Below are 16,657 nucleotides of genomic sequence, written 5' to 3'. Positions count from 1 at the left end.
TAAAAGAAGGCTATGGAATAGCAATTGAAGGAAAACAACCATTGCTATTATGTCACAGAACCAAGGCAAAACTGTAAAATGGAGACTTAACCCTATCTGTAATTATACAAACCTACTCCTATATTTGACAATGCTGAAGAGATACTGATTTGATTCCATACAAAATAACCTCAATTCTTTAAAATGTTTTCACATCTCCAGAAATTTTGCTTCCATTCTGCTGTAACACCTTAGATCATCCAACTGAGAGATAGGACAAGAAAGCTTTTGGCTAGGAATGCCTTCATCAAGTCATTTTACCACCTGGTTTAAATTAACTGTATTTTTGTAAAAACCCTCCATTGCCCTCACACTATCACTGCAAATGCATTACCATGGGAAGAGAAAAACTACCTTAAAAGCAGAACTTCACAGAATCAAAATAATACTTACAGGAGCACTGTCATGTTCTACAGAGAAATTGCACACAATCCACGTTTCTGGATCATTTTCACTGAATGCTGGTATCTTTCTGATGGCAGACAAATAGAGCACATCCCTTTGAGAGGCTGGCCACACTCTCTGCAGAGAAACAGCTGAACATAAGCTTTTGCAGGTTTAACAACTCTCCTTAGTTAAAATTAAAAACCAAGCAAGGCAAACCAGGTCAGTTATATTATTAAGTTAAAGTATCTTCAAGTTAGTAATTTCATTCTGAAAACTGAAAGAGAACATAGTTGTTGTAAATAGGGAACAAAAATTTCAGGTTGGCTACACTTCATACAAAAAAAAATTAAGGCAAAAGTTTAAATGCAGAACACTAAACTGCAATGTCTTTGAAATGCAGAACGCTAAACTGCAATGAATTTTTCAGTTAAAAAAATAGGAATAGGCAGTTACCCTCCTGTACTATGAACCTCAGGTTTGTGTTTTAATTAATACTTGTAAACTACAAACTGAACTAATGGTTAGGTGTATAGGGATGCATCTACAGTTACTTATGTCTCCAGAGAAGAGAAAGGAGGGATGTATTTGAAAAAAATATTACCTCAAAAAGCTACTACTTCAGTAAAATAGATATAGCAAAACTGATATTATCCAAGAGAAAGTTTTAGAAGTGAAATGTGACAAAGTGAAAGTTTTAGAAGTGAAACTGACAAAATAAAATATACAGAACTTATTTTCCTGACATTCAGTAGGAGAAAATGTGGCTTTTACCACAACCAATACAGATGACGCAACTGTCTTACTCAAAAGAGTAAGTTATGAGTCTTCTATTAAAGAAGTTTTAATGTAACTGCACTACTGGTAAAATTATCAAAGAAAAACCTTTGTTTTAACATTTGAATATACTAATACTTAGAAACCTGCAAGACTAAGGATGAGTATGCAAATTTTATTCCTATAAATTTTTCAGATCTTTGCATTTCAGTTTGTTGGGTTGTAATTAAAATGAACATTTTTATAAACTGACACCAGAACCATTCTGGGGAAAAAAACAATTAAGGTACAAGAACAAATGCTGTACCAACAATTAAAAACACTTGCATTATAAGGTGATATGTCAACTAATTGTGGTGAATGCTAACCTGCATTTTTGCAAAAAAACATCTGATACAGTGGTGTAGATTTCTTCCTTGTAGTCAGTGGTGATTTATTGCTTCTGTTTGCTTTGGATGAAATCTGGCCTAGCTGGCAGTGATATAATCATGACATAAAAAGCAGGCCTCACTTGCTACTACAAGCTCTATCAGACACATGCATAACCAATTATGCTCTCAAGAAAAGTCTGAAAAATTGATATAAGTTGCAGTTTAATAGAGAACTTGTTCTGGAATATTGTCCAGAACAGTATTTTAAGTTGTTAGGCCAGTAAAGTATTCAGAATATTGATACATGCATGCTTCAGATGTCTCAGTAAGGTATGCAAATGAAGTTTTATTACCTTATGTGTCTGGTAAATGATGATTGCGTTATCAGCTAAATTTTCCACAACATGGAAATTTTCAATTGTTGCTAAAAGGGGAGGGGGGGGGTGGGGGGAAGGAAAAAAAAACACATCAGTGAACAGTCACAGAAAATAGGACAGTGCTACAGATACTATTTTTCCTGATAAACCTTCAAAGCTGAAGAACCAATGCCTTACTTTCCCAGTCATTACGAACATCAACATTCCAGAAGTAGTGGCAAACTTCATGTCCTGTTACCCCTTTAACAGCATGGGTTGCTTTCAAAGGATCTAGAACTATTCCGTTTTCTTCCACTTCTCGTCTGTATACCTATAACCAAACACAAAGAAAGATATGTAGAACAGAAGCTGTCAAAACTGTTCATGTTTTAATTATTTAAATTTAATCAGTCTTAAAAAAAACCTGAACTAACAAACCACTTATCTAGAAGCTTATCACATGAATAATTTGCCATGAAAGTGTTCTCTGGTAACATCCATTGAAGACATTCTTATGTGGCAATTCACATTAAAATACCAGTACTTTAAGGATTCTACTCCAAAAATGATTAAGCTAGCTTATTTATTACTATCCACATGGATTTATAATCATGGTGGAGTAGCCAACACTCTAGCTTGTTACCCTTGTTATTTTTGTACATAGAATTTACCCACTACTTTGATACCAAGCTTTATGTAGGACAGAGTAAGAAAGGAATTTGTAAAGATGAATCTATTGCAAGAGTTACACAGAATTTCATATGAATAAATAGATTAGAAGCCACAGTTCTCATGGACCCCAGTCCCAACCTAAACAGTCCTATTCCCAGAGAGAAGTTACAACAGCGTAACTTGCTGATTGATACTATTTTTAAAAATCATAACATGATTTAGGTCGGAAAAGACCCTTAAGATCACGGAGTCCAGCAGTAAAGGTAACACTGCCAAATGTACACTGGAAGTATCTGTCTTCACAGTGTATCATCTTATACAAATTAACCAAACCTGAAACATTTACCTTCATTTCTCCTTCTTCTACCACTAGCTGCCAATTGGCATCTCCTCCTACATCTTGCAAGGAATACGTCATGTGGTTTCGTACCATCTCTTCCACCTGTAAAGGAAAAAAAACCAGGCATTTTAAACTCATTCCTTCCATGTTTTAGGGGAGATACTATACAGCATTGGAAGTCACAAGTTAATGCTTCAATTCCTGTGCAGGAGCTAAATTTAAATGAGAGAGCTCTCTGTTAGGTTAGGAACAAACAAATAATGCTGGCCTTTGGAAACAAAAGCCAAAATTTTGATTCAAATTCCAACTTCCTCTTTTGTGGGTACTTCCTAGCCTGCCTTTGTGCCTTTAAACTGTCAAACCTCATCACTTCTACCTAAAACAGTTCTTTATTTCAGCAGATAGGAACTGCAGGTATCTCTAAGTGGAATTACAATACACTATAAGATATTCACTGGAAGAGCATTTTAAAAACTCAACAAAGGCAGGGGATTAGGGAGGAAAACTGACAAGCTCTAAAAAGCAAATGCACATGAAAAGTCATATTGGAAGAGCAGTGAAGAAAACAGTCACAAGCAGAGCATGCCTCCTCTGTTTCAGAGGCATCTTTGCACAGTTGACAGTTAGGAAAAAAACCAGAAATGCCTACACTCAAAGGATTATGATGGTACAGAGATTCTATAATTACAAAATGCTCATTTAAAACTTATTTTGCTAGCAGCTGTGCCTTTTTTTTTACAGCCAAATATTTGCTGTATTTTTATCAAGCTAAGTGAATATCTCATTTTTTATTCTATACAATATGCATGAAAATGGGTACTGGGACAGGAAGATGATGCTTATTTTAGATCTAATACATTATTCTGTTTCTTTGGTTCCCCACCCTTTTTCCTAATGCCGCAAATAAAAACAGAAGCAAATTCATAGGGTACCCATTGCTATGTAATGCTTCAAGTATTTGAAACACTTTAATAACTTTTTTCCACCCAAAAGACAGATGACTACTAAAACTTGTCACAGAAAGCAAGTCCATGTGATTCACAGCATTTTCCTGAACTACTTGAAATATCTTTTTTTTTTTTCCCCAAAAGAAAAAGCACTACAAACAAAATTAATTAAATGACCAACACAAAGATTCGTTGAAGTACAACTTGAAGTGCACCCTGAACCCCAGGGTGCTTTTGCATATCTTACAAAAATATGAAGCCTAGTTTGCAGTAAAATATGTAAAACATATCTGAGCAAGTATGAAAACAAGTAGAAAGCAAAAGTAATATTAATTAATCTTTTTTTAACATGATACAGAATTGAAAGACGTTATTTACTTTTAATTTAAGGCAGTAATTTTGTTTGTGCTGTGTACTCAACAGGAAATACACTTAAGGCCAGAATCAAATAAAACTCTAGAATCACAACATGAAAAAACAAAATCCATTGGATGGAAATCCTAGTTTGTCTTAGTTTAACTAAGCATAGACTTATCTAGACAAGGCAAAGTTATCCGGGTTTTGGGTGCTCTGGTTCTGAGCTTCAGTGAACAAAAAGCACCACCAAGATTTATGTTTCAGTTTCTAGACAAGCCAACTTTTGCTGCCAGTTACTACCAGGTTTCCTACAAAAGTTTTTTCCCTTTTTTTTTCCAGTGAAACCATGACAGTACAAACTGTAATGGTTTAATGATAATATAAATATATTTAAATAGCCCACATTCTTACCCAGTTTATATTTATAATATAAACTGGGTAAGAATGTGGGGTATTTAAATATTTAATGATTTAGCTCTAGGTCACGCTGCTTAAAGAAAGGAATCCTTGCTATGCTCTCAGCACGTACTTGCCGTACCTTCAGGCCCTTATGTATTTTCTATCCCACCTCTTAATTTATTAAGGAAAAAGCTGTGTTTACACATTTACTTTTGTCTTTTTATACTTTTCGCTTCATGTGTTAGATACAAAGGGATGAAGGAAATACCAAGGAAAGAAGAGCACGAGGCACCCACAGGAATGCAATCAGAACAGACTCCTGCTTCACCAGGAAATGCAGTATTTACACAACCTGCTTGTGCACATTGTCTGTACAAACTGTATTTAGTTATGCACTGGTCACCATCTGTCAACCTGCACCAATTTCAGAGGCACAGTCAAGATCCAAAGATTCTCTCCCACCTGAGAGGCTCACTCTTACCTCTGGGTTCCTAGTTGGCTACAAGAATGGTCTGTAAAAATACTTGCAACCTGTATGCCATACAGCCGTGATCTGAACTTTGAGTGGCAAGTCTTTCCCTTTAAAGGGCCTAAGAACAACTCAGAACCTATTATAAGGCTGACAGATCTTCAAAAGAAAGTCTGATCTGAACTCCCACTCAACTGGCAGAGACAAAAATGCCTTTCTAGAGACACACTGAAGAAACAGCTCCCATCAGAATACTTCTGTTTATACTTCTCAGTCTTAAAAACAGGGTTGCTAGTTGCTAATTGATCTTTTACTGATACCAACATTCCCTTCATTCACATCAAGTCTAGGGGAAAAAAAATCACATTTTTTAAGAACCAAGATACTAGTTTTCCTTCCTAAAGCCAAACTGTCAGCCTGGGAACAGAAGCCAATTTTTTATAAATTTTTAATAAAGTCTGTAGTAGGTAGAATGAAAAGGTCTGCTATTTTCATCATGCTCTTTGTTGTCTTGTTCAGTAGAACTGAAACTCCAGAACAGGTGGACTGACTTGTTAGTCTGACAAAAATTTGGTTTAGGGAAAATACTTGGGAGGGTGGAACTGCATGTGGGGATATTCATACTTTCTGTAGTGAGGCCATTAACTTGAAAGTGGATTAGGATGCACTCCATAGTTACTTTCATGTAGTATAATCCATGCAGCAGGCAAAAAAAGCAACTTTACTCCAGTCCATTTGATCCTGATACTTAACCACAATTTGCATTATTGTGATAATGATCTGGTCCACCTCAGATGTGTTTGCAAGTGATGTGTTCTGCAGTCACAGTGGTGCTCTACAACTCAGGTTTATCATATGAATACAGAAATGTTACCACAGGCATAAAACAGGTGAAAATGAGGAACAGTTGCATATCTTGGAAAATGTGAGTTCCCCTTATGCTGAATGATCTCTGCAACCACAACCTGACAGAGTACTAGCTCCCGTCTTGGCAGTCAAACTTGCTTTCTGTTACTTGTTACTCCCTCACTTTATTATCCCCTCATTTTATTACCCCTCCTCCCAAAGAAAAAAAAAACTTAGAAAACTAACTCAGCTACCGGAGTACCAGTAGATGAGCCTATCACTGTTGTGCAACAGGACTTGCATACTTTTTCCCTTGCAGTAAATTCAGATTTCAGAAACAAACTGACTGCAAAAGGTCTTGGAATTTTAGTCCACTAGGCAAGTCCTTAAGTGTTGGTTCTGCTCCTGGAGCTGGTAGTAAGGTTTGCAGGTAATAAAATTCCAGGCTCTGTTAAAAAAAAGCTAAAATCCATTCCTGTTAGGAAAAAAAAAAAGATTGGTCAGAGCTTTTAAGAAGAGCAAAAGAACAGATCCCAGAAGGAAGCTCCATATTCTCCATCACATATGGGCCACAGAAGGAAAGAAATAGCATGAATAACATATCTGAACTACTGTTTTCAAGATTAAAAAGCAAACACTTATCTAATTCTACCCTAAACAACCACCTTCCTATTAAGTACCTAAAGTAATTTTGTACATTACCGGAATGTCATTATGACAACATTGACATATTCAGGATATCAGACAATTTCTGAAGGACAAGTGATACATGAACACTTCAATATGATCTGTCATACCCACAGTCTTGTTGATCAACATGTTTAATGGCCTTTTGGTAATCAAACTAGTCATAGAAGTTAAAAATGGTAATAGTGAACCATAAGACTCAATGTATTAATATCATTACAAATCAACACTTCATACAAAAATCAAAGCTTTGATTTAAAAGCAAGAAAAACTATTCAATCTGAAGCAAAGACCATCTCCAGCCTCTGTAAAACATGTTATTCTACTTTCATTATAACTAGAGATATAAAATTTTCAAACCATAGACATTTTTATTAATGCTACTGAAGTAAATCAAATAGTTTCACAAGATTTGGGCCTCTGCACAAGTGGTATGCATGCAAGCTGGATGTAAAGAAAGACAACCATTTAGTACAGGAATAGAGAACTCCTTTGTTTGTCTCAATGTACTAGTTTAAAGCAAGCAGTGTTTGATGTAACAAAAAATCAAAAACAAAACAAAAAAAAAAACAAAAAAAAAAAACCCAGATTCTAGAGAAAAGGATGATATAAAGCAAAGATATGCAACCCCCACTTGACACATCAATACAGTACCTGGGCGCTGAATCTGTGAACATCATCAGAGGCACTGACTAGATCAATGGAAGACATGGAGGAAGAGCGACTATAGGGCTACCAGAGACAGACAAAGAAAAAACCAAGTAATCAGAACAAAGGCACAACAGAGCGTTCAGTACCAACTTGCAAGCACAAGATAATGAAGAAAAGGAAAACAAAAGCACCATAAGAAGCAAGCACAGCAGCAAATGCTGATTTCATGCACCTATTATACATTATGCTCCCAGTGTAGCCCTGACAGGAGCATAGCGTTTCCAGTAACAGTCAAAAACAAGTCAACCGATCCTGATACAACCAACTGGATTATTATTTTTTTAAATAAAATCATTCAATGAATCCGGGTGAAGGTATCTTGAAAATACTGCAGTTAGCCAATTGGAATTTTTGCTTTTTTTTATGCCTGACAAGCCTGATACAAGTAAAGAATATTCTAAGTAGTTTCACAAATCAGTATTTTTGAGCCAAGACAAAAAGCAGTCCTTCTTCAGTTCCAGCTACTGTTTTTCGAAAATGAGTAGGCTGCTGGACGTTACTAGAAACACCGAAAAAATCTCACCTACCCATACAAAACATTACATAGAAACAGCACAGACCAGCCCATTATTCTTAGAAGATCAGGTTAAATATCTTACTGTTTGCACAAATCGATGAGTCCCCACAGCAGAATATGCATCTCCAGAAGGTAAGGATGTTGGCCAGTGTAATCTAACCTTTTCGCTTTGGGACTGCAACAACATAGGTTTAATTATTATTAGTCAGCTGCTACGGGGTGGACTGTGAAACAAAGTGAGTCATGCTCAATCTACATAGTGACTACAACAACTAATGCTGTCCATGACAGGCATGAAGCTGTCATCCCACTGGAAATCTCAGTGAGTGGGCCTGAAGACTGAATTAATCTAAACTTCAAGGTGTATTTCTGAGTTAAGGAAAACACACTGGCAGCACTAAAGATCCATGTAGTGCTATCACAGTCACTCAAAACCTTTACTCGTTGCTAAGAGATTCCAACATAGGGTAAACTCTGTTGGGTATTAACAGGTCCACTAGAAAGTCTTCTAATTCTCAAGTCATTGTTATTCATTACATTTCTAAGCATGAATTCTTTTATGACAAAGGATGCATGACTTTGTTATTCCCTCTCATTTTATATGCTCTCAAACTCTATTTTCTGGAATGCATCTTATCCTTTTTGATATTTGTCCCTGAAGTGTATTAAAAAAATTAGTTAGTGAAGTACCCTGGCAGAACCATGTCTTTCCTATTCCATATATCATTGAAGTAAAAAGAAACTTCAGACCAATTACTAGATTTTGAGAGACAGTAGTATTTGATATTTTTATCTTAACAGGGCAGCAGTCACATATAGATAATTTTCATACAGGACATTTATTTAGGAATTAGAAACTAGAGACATTCAATAAACTTAGCACTTATACTATTATTTTCTAGACAAGCTATGAAGTTACTATCTTAAAATTAGCATTAAGCAACTATTTTTTATTGTAAAAATAGTAAGGGGAATTCCCTGATCAGGGCCAGAATAAATAAACTAGAGCTTCAGGAGATACACCTCAGGACAGACTGTAAGACACAGAAGTCTCTCAGGAAGTGCTCTTCATTAAGTAATTTTTCAAGTTTTAGTACCTGTTCTTCCATTTTATCCTGTCTGTCAAGAGCAGCTTCAACGGCATCAAAGAATTCTTCTTCATTAATCAGACTATTAGGACCCTCCTAGAGCATAAGGGAAAAACTAGTTAAAAATCCTGGAGACATAAAAGTTCCACTTCAATTTAACATCAGAAATACGTATTTACATTTTATATGTAACTGATGGAAGCAAATTTCTTCTACAGATCTCAAATATTTTCACCAATATTCTTAGATTACAAGTTCTCTGAAAACCTTTACTTGTTAAAGGAAGTGTCGTCCTCTAACAACAATTTAATGATAGTTACATAAAGAAGAAAAAACTCCAGGAAAGTGAGTAATAGTGTCAGTATGCTTTGACTCCAAATTTAGGACTTAATTAATAAATGTCTTCTCTTGAAAATGTTTACAGTGTCAGTAAAGTACATCTATTAACATAACTGTGTAGTTAGACTCCTCACAAGTATTTCAGGGCCTTAAGGCACTGTGTGTTCAAAAATACAACAAGGGAAGACATAATTTTGGATCTCTATTGAAAATTCTTGGAAACAGCAGTTTAACACTAAACAACAGGTAGAGTTAACTCAAGGATTGAAAACTCTAGTCTACTAATTAAAATGGTAATTTAATAAATTTAGGTTTACTGCATTTACTGTATTGTAAAACAACCTAGTCCTGCAAGTTAAAAAAACCCCCAAAACTGTGTATCAGCAGTGACACCTGGAAGAAGCAGCTGGGTTTGTAACCAAGTAGACAAAGTTTAACTTCCTATTTATTTCATTCTTTTACAGTGAACATCTCAGTGACAACAATTAATCTAATGTCAAGTACCTTACATAGCTGTACAGTACTATTGCTATTTCTCAGGCTATGACTTGAAAGTAGAAACGTGTTTCATTAATGTACATGAAAGGGTCAAGCTCACTGTATTTCAGGTGCACTAGCTTACATTAGTGTGGATGCCTCATCTGTGAAGTGTTCAAGGCCAGGCTGGATGGGGCATTAAGCAACTTGGTTGACTGGGAGGAGTCCCTGCCCATGGCATGGATATTGGATCTATATGATCTTTAATGTCCCTTCCAACCTAAACCATTCTACTATTACTCTTCAAAAGTTGGTTTATGCATCTTAGAATAGAACTAAATACCTCACTGAGGAGAATGCTGATGAAATGCAATTTAACAGAAGCAAGGAACTTAAAATCAGAATTTGAAAACATAGTATTTCAAGTGGCAGTGACAAATTGAAAACTAGTTAAAGTTAAATGTAATCTTCTAGGACTATCTCTGCTGTCAGAGTTTTCATATTTTTGTTTTACTTATCTCTACAGCTGCACAAATAAAAAGGTAAAGTACAATTACATTTAAGCAGTATCAAATGTATGAGAAAGTAAGAAAAAACCAACAGAAATATCTGTAAGAAACATACTTCAGACAAAGGCAAAACATCAAAGGTTAAGATATATTTCCACTCAAGAAATTAAGGACTGAGATTCTTTATACAGTTTCAGTTTCCAAGGTGAAAAAGTAAGTCCGGCATGAACACACTTGTAAATCATGCTTGCACTGGCTTGTGAAACTTCACTTTTCCTCTTTAAGAAACAAACAAATCTTAAATGTGTATTGTATTAGTGTAGCAAGGTTTTGGTAGCTGAAGTGGCTACAGGGGTGGCTTCTGTGGGAAACTGACAGAAGCTTCCCCCATGTCCAACTGAGACAGTGTAAGCTGGCTCTAGGATGGACCTGCTGTTGCCATTGCCCAAGGCCATGGCCATCATCTCTGCGATACTGTATTTAACAAAGGGGGAAAAAAACTGCAGCTAGAGAAGAGTGGAGTGAGAGTATGTGAGAGAAAGAGCTCAGTAGGTACCAGGTCAGTGAAGAAGGAGGTGCAGGAGATGCTCCACATGCTGAGATTTCCCTGCAGCCTCTGGTGCAGACCACAGTTAAACAGCTGTACCCCTGCAGCCCATGGAGGGTCCATGAAGGAGCAGAAATCCACCTGTAGCCCAATGAGGAGCCCACACTGGAGCGGGTGGATGCCCAAAGAATCATGTGATCCTGTGGGAAGCCCACACAGGAGCAGGCTTCTGGCAGGACCTGTGGCCCAATGGAGAGAAGCTCATGCTGGAACAAGTTTATTGTCGGGACTGTGAACCCATGCTGGAACAGCCTGTTCCTGAAGGACTGCATCCTGTGGGGAAAACTCACACAGAGCAGTTCATGAAGAACTCTGCAGTCCATGGGACGGACTCTTGTTGGAAGAGTTCATGGAGAACTGTCTCCTGTGGGAGGAATCCCACAATGGAGAAGGGTAAGAGTGTAAGGAATGCTCCCTGTGACAAGGAAAGAGTGGCAGAGACAATGTGAGATGAACTGACCACCACCCCCATTCCTTTTCTCTCTGCACAGCTGAGGGGTAGAAGGTAGAAAATTTGGAAGTGAAGTTATACCCAGGAAAAAGAGAGGGGTAGTGAAAGGGTAGTTTTAAGATTTGATTAGTAATTAAGCGGTATTTCCCCAAGTTGAGTTTTGCCTCTGTCAGCAATTGGTGAGTAACCTTTCCCTGTCCATATCTCAACCCAGAAGACTTCCATTGTCTTTTCTCTCCCCTATCCACCTGAGGGGAGCAGTAGAGCGGCTTAGTGGGCACCTGAAAAAGTCACAGTGTTATAAAATATTTCTAAAGTAAAATTCATACCTCATAGTCTGGCCCTCCAAAGTGGGACTTTTTCTTCAGTTCTGTCACAGCATTTTTGTATGCTTCTTCAATTCTTCTCCTTTTCTCTGTCTCCTGTAAAATTACATGACCATTTAATGCAGACCATTTAATGCAGCAAAAATGAAATGTCAACATGCCAATAAATGGAACAGCCAGGGTAGTGTTTTCTCCAAGCATCAACTGCAAAGCTGATGAATTTCTGAGTTTATTTGCATGTATGCATTATATGCGCCAATATACATGCATATATAATAGAAAGTTTGGGGAACTAGCTACCTTGAGGATACCTTCTAAGTCATGTGGAAGAAACCAGATCAGCAAGCAAAAACTGGTTTCTAGTTTAAGCATAGTTGTTCATGCTTCATTGGGAGTCATACTTTGTATCTGACACTTCATATAAACTTCCTTGACACAGATACTTGGGCAGGGATAACAAAGGGTAAAACTAAAACTGGTAAAAAGCTAACATGCTGAATGTAGTGATACACTAACAAGTTTGTATCTATAATTAGGGCAACGTGAATAATTTTGTGGATTCCATGCAGAGAGCACAACTTGATACCCTTGTCCAGTAACAGGTTGTGACTGTATTAGGTGCCAGTCTATGTAGAAACCTGATGGTGACTATATCATTGTCTATTTTGAATAAAATAATTGTAATGCCAAAATCAGACTAAGTCTAATATTGCCTCTACAAATTCAGCATACTGCCAGATATTTTCCGTGAAAAAGCTATAAACACTTCTGAAATAGCTTCTGAAAAATCAGCTTTTTTTGCAAGATGTTTCTCTGTCCCTTTTCAAAATCACTTCAGATGAAATCAAGTTAAGTCTAACAGGTGGACATCACACGCTTCTTGTAGATATGGGTTTAATTATTCAGCAACCCAAACTGAAATTTAAAGATTCAGTGGAAAACCCTAAAGCAATATTGAAAAGACAAATTTACGAACTGGGAATTTGGTGCTAACATTCCCTCAAACACATTTTCCCATTTACAGTTAGGGAATACTTTTGATGTAGAACAAAGTAGCATAGTTTTACACACACACACACACACACACACACACACACACACACACACACACACACACACACAAACCACCACAACATTTTGATGGAGACAATATTGTCCTTAATTGTGACTGTAGGCTTTTCCTTTCTGAAGCAATCAAAGAGGCAGTACCTGCTAACAGGTGTCACAAAATTTTGCATGATTATCTTTTTTGAAAGGAACTGGAGAGTCCTGAAGATACATAAAGCATGACTTGAGCAAAAGTCACTGAGAAAAGTACAGAAATGTTACCAGATTTGGAATAAAAAACAAAACAGACCCCCACCTAAAACACAACTCCTTCTCCCACTCACTCCAAATCCCCATACTTTCTGTAATTCAATCTGCAAATTAGTTACAATTCACGTGTCAAAATACGACTCTCCAAATTTGCCAGTTTCTCCTGGTAATAATATTAGAGAAGGCAGAAACAAAAACAGAAAAATGCTGTAGCAGTCAAGATAACATGAAAAGCATCATCACAAAGACTTTATTGCAAGTAAAACAGTGGATCAAATACTAATGACAAAATCCTTTGTGTATAAAATGTGTATATATTTTAAGAAAAGTGTTTTAAAATACATTCACTGTATTATATACTGTACTGGAGACAAAAAGTCAAGCTCAAGATCCTAAGAGCTAATTAATTATAAAAGGTGGAAAGAAAAGCTGTAACTACAATAACTTTAGATAATACTACAATACACATCAATTTCATTCTGGACATTTGACTGTTTTGGTAGTGTAAGAAAACTAATCATATATCCTGTACTTCTATCATCGCACAATATTTATTTCCTTTTTAGAGAAGTTTACAGACAGATTCAAGAAAATCAAAAGGACAAAGATCTACACCACACCTATCTACCACGTGGAAAGCAATGTCTCTTGATCAGGCCCATAGTTATAAAAGTTACTCTTAAAAACTGATATTTAAGCACTAAAATGAAAAGATAAAACTAAACCAAAAGCAGCTCTACCACTCTGGAATAATGGTAGCAGAGGTATGAATACAGTCAATTGCTGTAATTAAGGGTGTAGACATCAAGGTGCTGCTCGCATGGGTAGCATTTATGGGAGAAGACAGAGGCTGCCTTGTGGCAGACACAGGTGGCCCTTGCCAACTCCAAAACAGACTCACTGCAACACACAGGTTAGCCCAACCACCATGCATGTGACACATCTCTGAGGGAAAAAAAAAAAGGAATAAAAAACACTCTGTGGAAAGAAGAATTGGAAGAAAAAGTGAGAAATCACGGAGATGCCAAGACCAAGAAGATGAGGAGGTGAGGAGGCACAGCTCCAGGGCAGAGAATATGTATGTCCAAACTGCAGGGGTATTTCCTGAAGGAACCACATCCCATGAAGGATCTACACTGCAAAAGATTTGTTTTCCCAGAGGGCTGTCACCAATGGAGGCACTAGAGCTGGAAAAAATCTATGAGGAGGAAGGAATGGCAAAGATGAAGTTTTGGACTAATTGCAAATGCAACATTCCTCACCCTGCACTGCCTGTTGCTAGCAGGCAGTAAGTAAGGTTATGGAGCATACTACCTCAAGTGAGAGCACACTTGTGTACTGAACAATCAGCCAAGCCAGCCAGGGTTTGTGAAAGGCAGGTCCTGCCTTACCAACCTGAGCTTCTATGACAGGGTGACCTGCTTAATGGATGAGGGAAAGCCTGTGGATGTCGTCTGTCTAGACTTCACTAAAGCCTTTGACTCCATTTCCCACAGCAATATCCTGGAGAAAATGGCAGCCCAGGGTTTGGCTGAGTATACTCTTCAGTACTTAAGAAACATCTGTCTGGAAGGCTGGGCCCAGATAGTGGTGGTGAATGGAGCTACATCCAGCTGGTAGCCTTCCACCACTGCTGTTGGCAGGGCTCAGTATTTGGGCAAGTCGTGGTTCATATCTCTACGGATGATGAGGCCAAGGGGATCAAGTGCACTCTCAGGCAGTTCACAAATGACACCAAGCTTGGTGGGAGTGCTGATTTGCTGCTTCCTGGAGGGCAGGAAGGCTCTGCACAGGGATCTGGATAGGCTGGATCATGGCTGAGGCCAGTGGTTCCATAAGAGAGGTTCCACAAGGCCCAGTGCTGGGTCCTGCCCTTGGGTCACACCGACCCCAGGCAGCTCCACAGGCTGGGGCAGAGTGGCTGGAAAGGACCTGGGGGTGCTGGTGACAGCAGCTGAACATGAGCCAGGCTGTGCCCAGGTGGCCAAGAAGGCCAATGGCATCCTGGCCTGGATCAGCAATGCTGTGGCCAGCAGGGCCAGGGCAGGGATTGGCCCCCTGTAGTCAGAAGAGGTGAAGCCACACCTGAAATCCCGTGTTCAGTTTTGGGACCCTCAGTTCAGGAAGGACATCAAGATGCTGTCCAGAGAAGAGCAATGGAGTTGATGAAGTGTCTGGAGCACAATTCCTGTGAGGAGTGGCTGAGGGAGCTGGGGCTGTCTAGTCTGGAAAAAAGGAGGCTCAGGGAAGACATCATTGCTCTCTACAACTGCCTGGAAGGAGGCTGTAGCCAGGTGGGGTTGGTCTTTCCTCCCAAGCTAACAAGCACAAGCAGAAGAGGAAACAGTCTCAAGCTGCAGCAGGGGAGGGCTAGACTGGATATCATCAGGAAGTTCTTCACTGAAAGGGGAGACAAGCATTGGAACAGACTGCCCTGCTCTGGCAAGTGGTGGTATCACTGAGCCTGGCAATGTTAAAAGAGGTGTAGATGTGGCAATCAGGGACATGGTTTACTGGTGCACCATTGGACTTGATAAGGTTTGAAGTCTTTTCCAACCTTAATGATTTTATGATTCTGGCAGAGGAGCCAACAGGGAAGGAATGAAGCTGATCTCAGGGAAAGGGGCAAGATAACTTATTCTACTGTTTGTCCTTCTGTTTCCCATTAACTTCCCGTTATTTTAAATCAGCAACAAATTGATTTTCCATGTGTCCAGAATGTTCTGCCATGTCAAAAACCAGGGGGCAATCTTCCTGTCTTTCTCTTGACCCATGAGCTTTCTCATTCTACTCTTCTACCTAATCCGGCTGAATAGGTGGTGAGCATTTCACTCTCTGCCAAGGCTATCCCACCACAAGTCTAGTTATTTCATTCAAGAAAAAATCTCCTCTTCCAAAAGGTGAGCAAAGGGAGGAATACAAAGTAATGACTTTATAAACTAATTAAGGTACTTAATACCCTAAGTGTCCTCTAAACCCCAGAAAATGTCATTGACAAATGGGCCTTTTTGAAAGTTGCAAGTCTGCCAAAGCAGAGCAAGTTGAAAACTCTCAGGTTTCAGGAGCTTTTCCCTTTTAATTCCTGGGAAAAGAAGTTGAAAGGAGTTTGTGAGCCCCTTTAAAATGTACTTACTCTTACTGTATGAGACATTAGTCCCATGAGACTCAAGTGAAATTGAGCCTTGAATTTGCTAACCACTTGCTTCTTCCACAAGTGCTTTAAAGCTAGTTCACAAGACAATAAAAAAGTGACAAAACCCAAACCTAAATAATTTCAAATTATATTTTAACATATTATTCCTTATTATAATATACTGTAGTATGGGCAAGGAAAACATGCTCTAAGGAAAGTCTCATCAACACAAATGAAGAGTGTTTGTCCAGCACAGGGAAGGCTTTTGCTGTAGCATCTAACAGTATCCTTCTGATATGTTTAAGAAACTAATAAAGAAATTGAGCCAGTCTCCTCACGGTTCACAGGAGAAGGCTGAAAAATAAGCATCAGATACTGGAAGAAAACTTACTCCAACAGGATATAAGGCAAAACTTTTTCATTCTAACAACAGATGAGGAGCAGACCTGCTTAGAAGATTTGGGCTGTCTAGAGCCTTGATAAAGCAACCTGGTCTGACTCAAACTGTCCTTACTTTAAGATGAAGGTTAGACCAAGA

General features: G+C 38.2%; 1 protein-coding gene across 3 annotated transcripts in view; it reads right to left on the bottom strand.

Moving 5' to 3' along the window:
- CERT1 (ceramide transporter 1) overlaps window positions 1–16,657 on the bottom strand; it is an 82,662-nt gene that overhangs the window by 5,731 nt on the left and 60,274 nt on the right. For 2 of the 3 annotated variants that reach the window (XM_036402764.2, XM_036402766.1), the window contains 8 exons: window positions 11,673–11,765; window positions 8,970–9,056; window positions 7,955–8,047; window positions 7,299–7,376; window positions 2,946–3,041; window positions 2,126–2,258; window positions 1,925–1,995; window positions 433–561 (listed from right to left, as the gene is read on the bottom strand). In XM_036402764.2, coding sequence (XP_036258657.1) covers window positions 433–561; window positions 1,925–1,995; window positions 2,126–2,258; window positions 2,946–3,041; window positions 7,299–7,376; window positions 7,955–8,047; window positions 8,970–9,056; window positions 11,673–11,765 — 780 coding nt within the window. The remainder of the gene's footprint in view (window positions 1–432; window positions 562–1,924; window positions 1,996–2,125; window positions 2,259–2,945; window positions 3,042–7,298; window positions 7,377–7,954; window positions 8,048–8,969; window positions 9,057–11,672; window positions 11,766–16,657) is intronic. The other variant, XM_036402765.2, reaches the window with a different exon arrangement.

This window comes from Molothrus ater, chromosome Z (genome assembly GCF_012460135.2).
Source record: "Molothrus ater isolate BHLD 08-10-18 breed brown headed cowbird chromosome Z, BPBGC_Mater_1.1, whole genome shotgun sequence".
Taxonomy (NCBI): Eukaryota; Metazoa; Chordata; class Aves; order Passeriformes; family Icteridae; genus Molothrus; species Molothrus ater.
The sequence above is the reverse complement of the archived record's forward strand: the minus strand, read 5'-3'. Positions and strand labels throughout refer to the sequence as shown.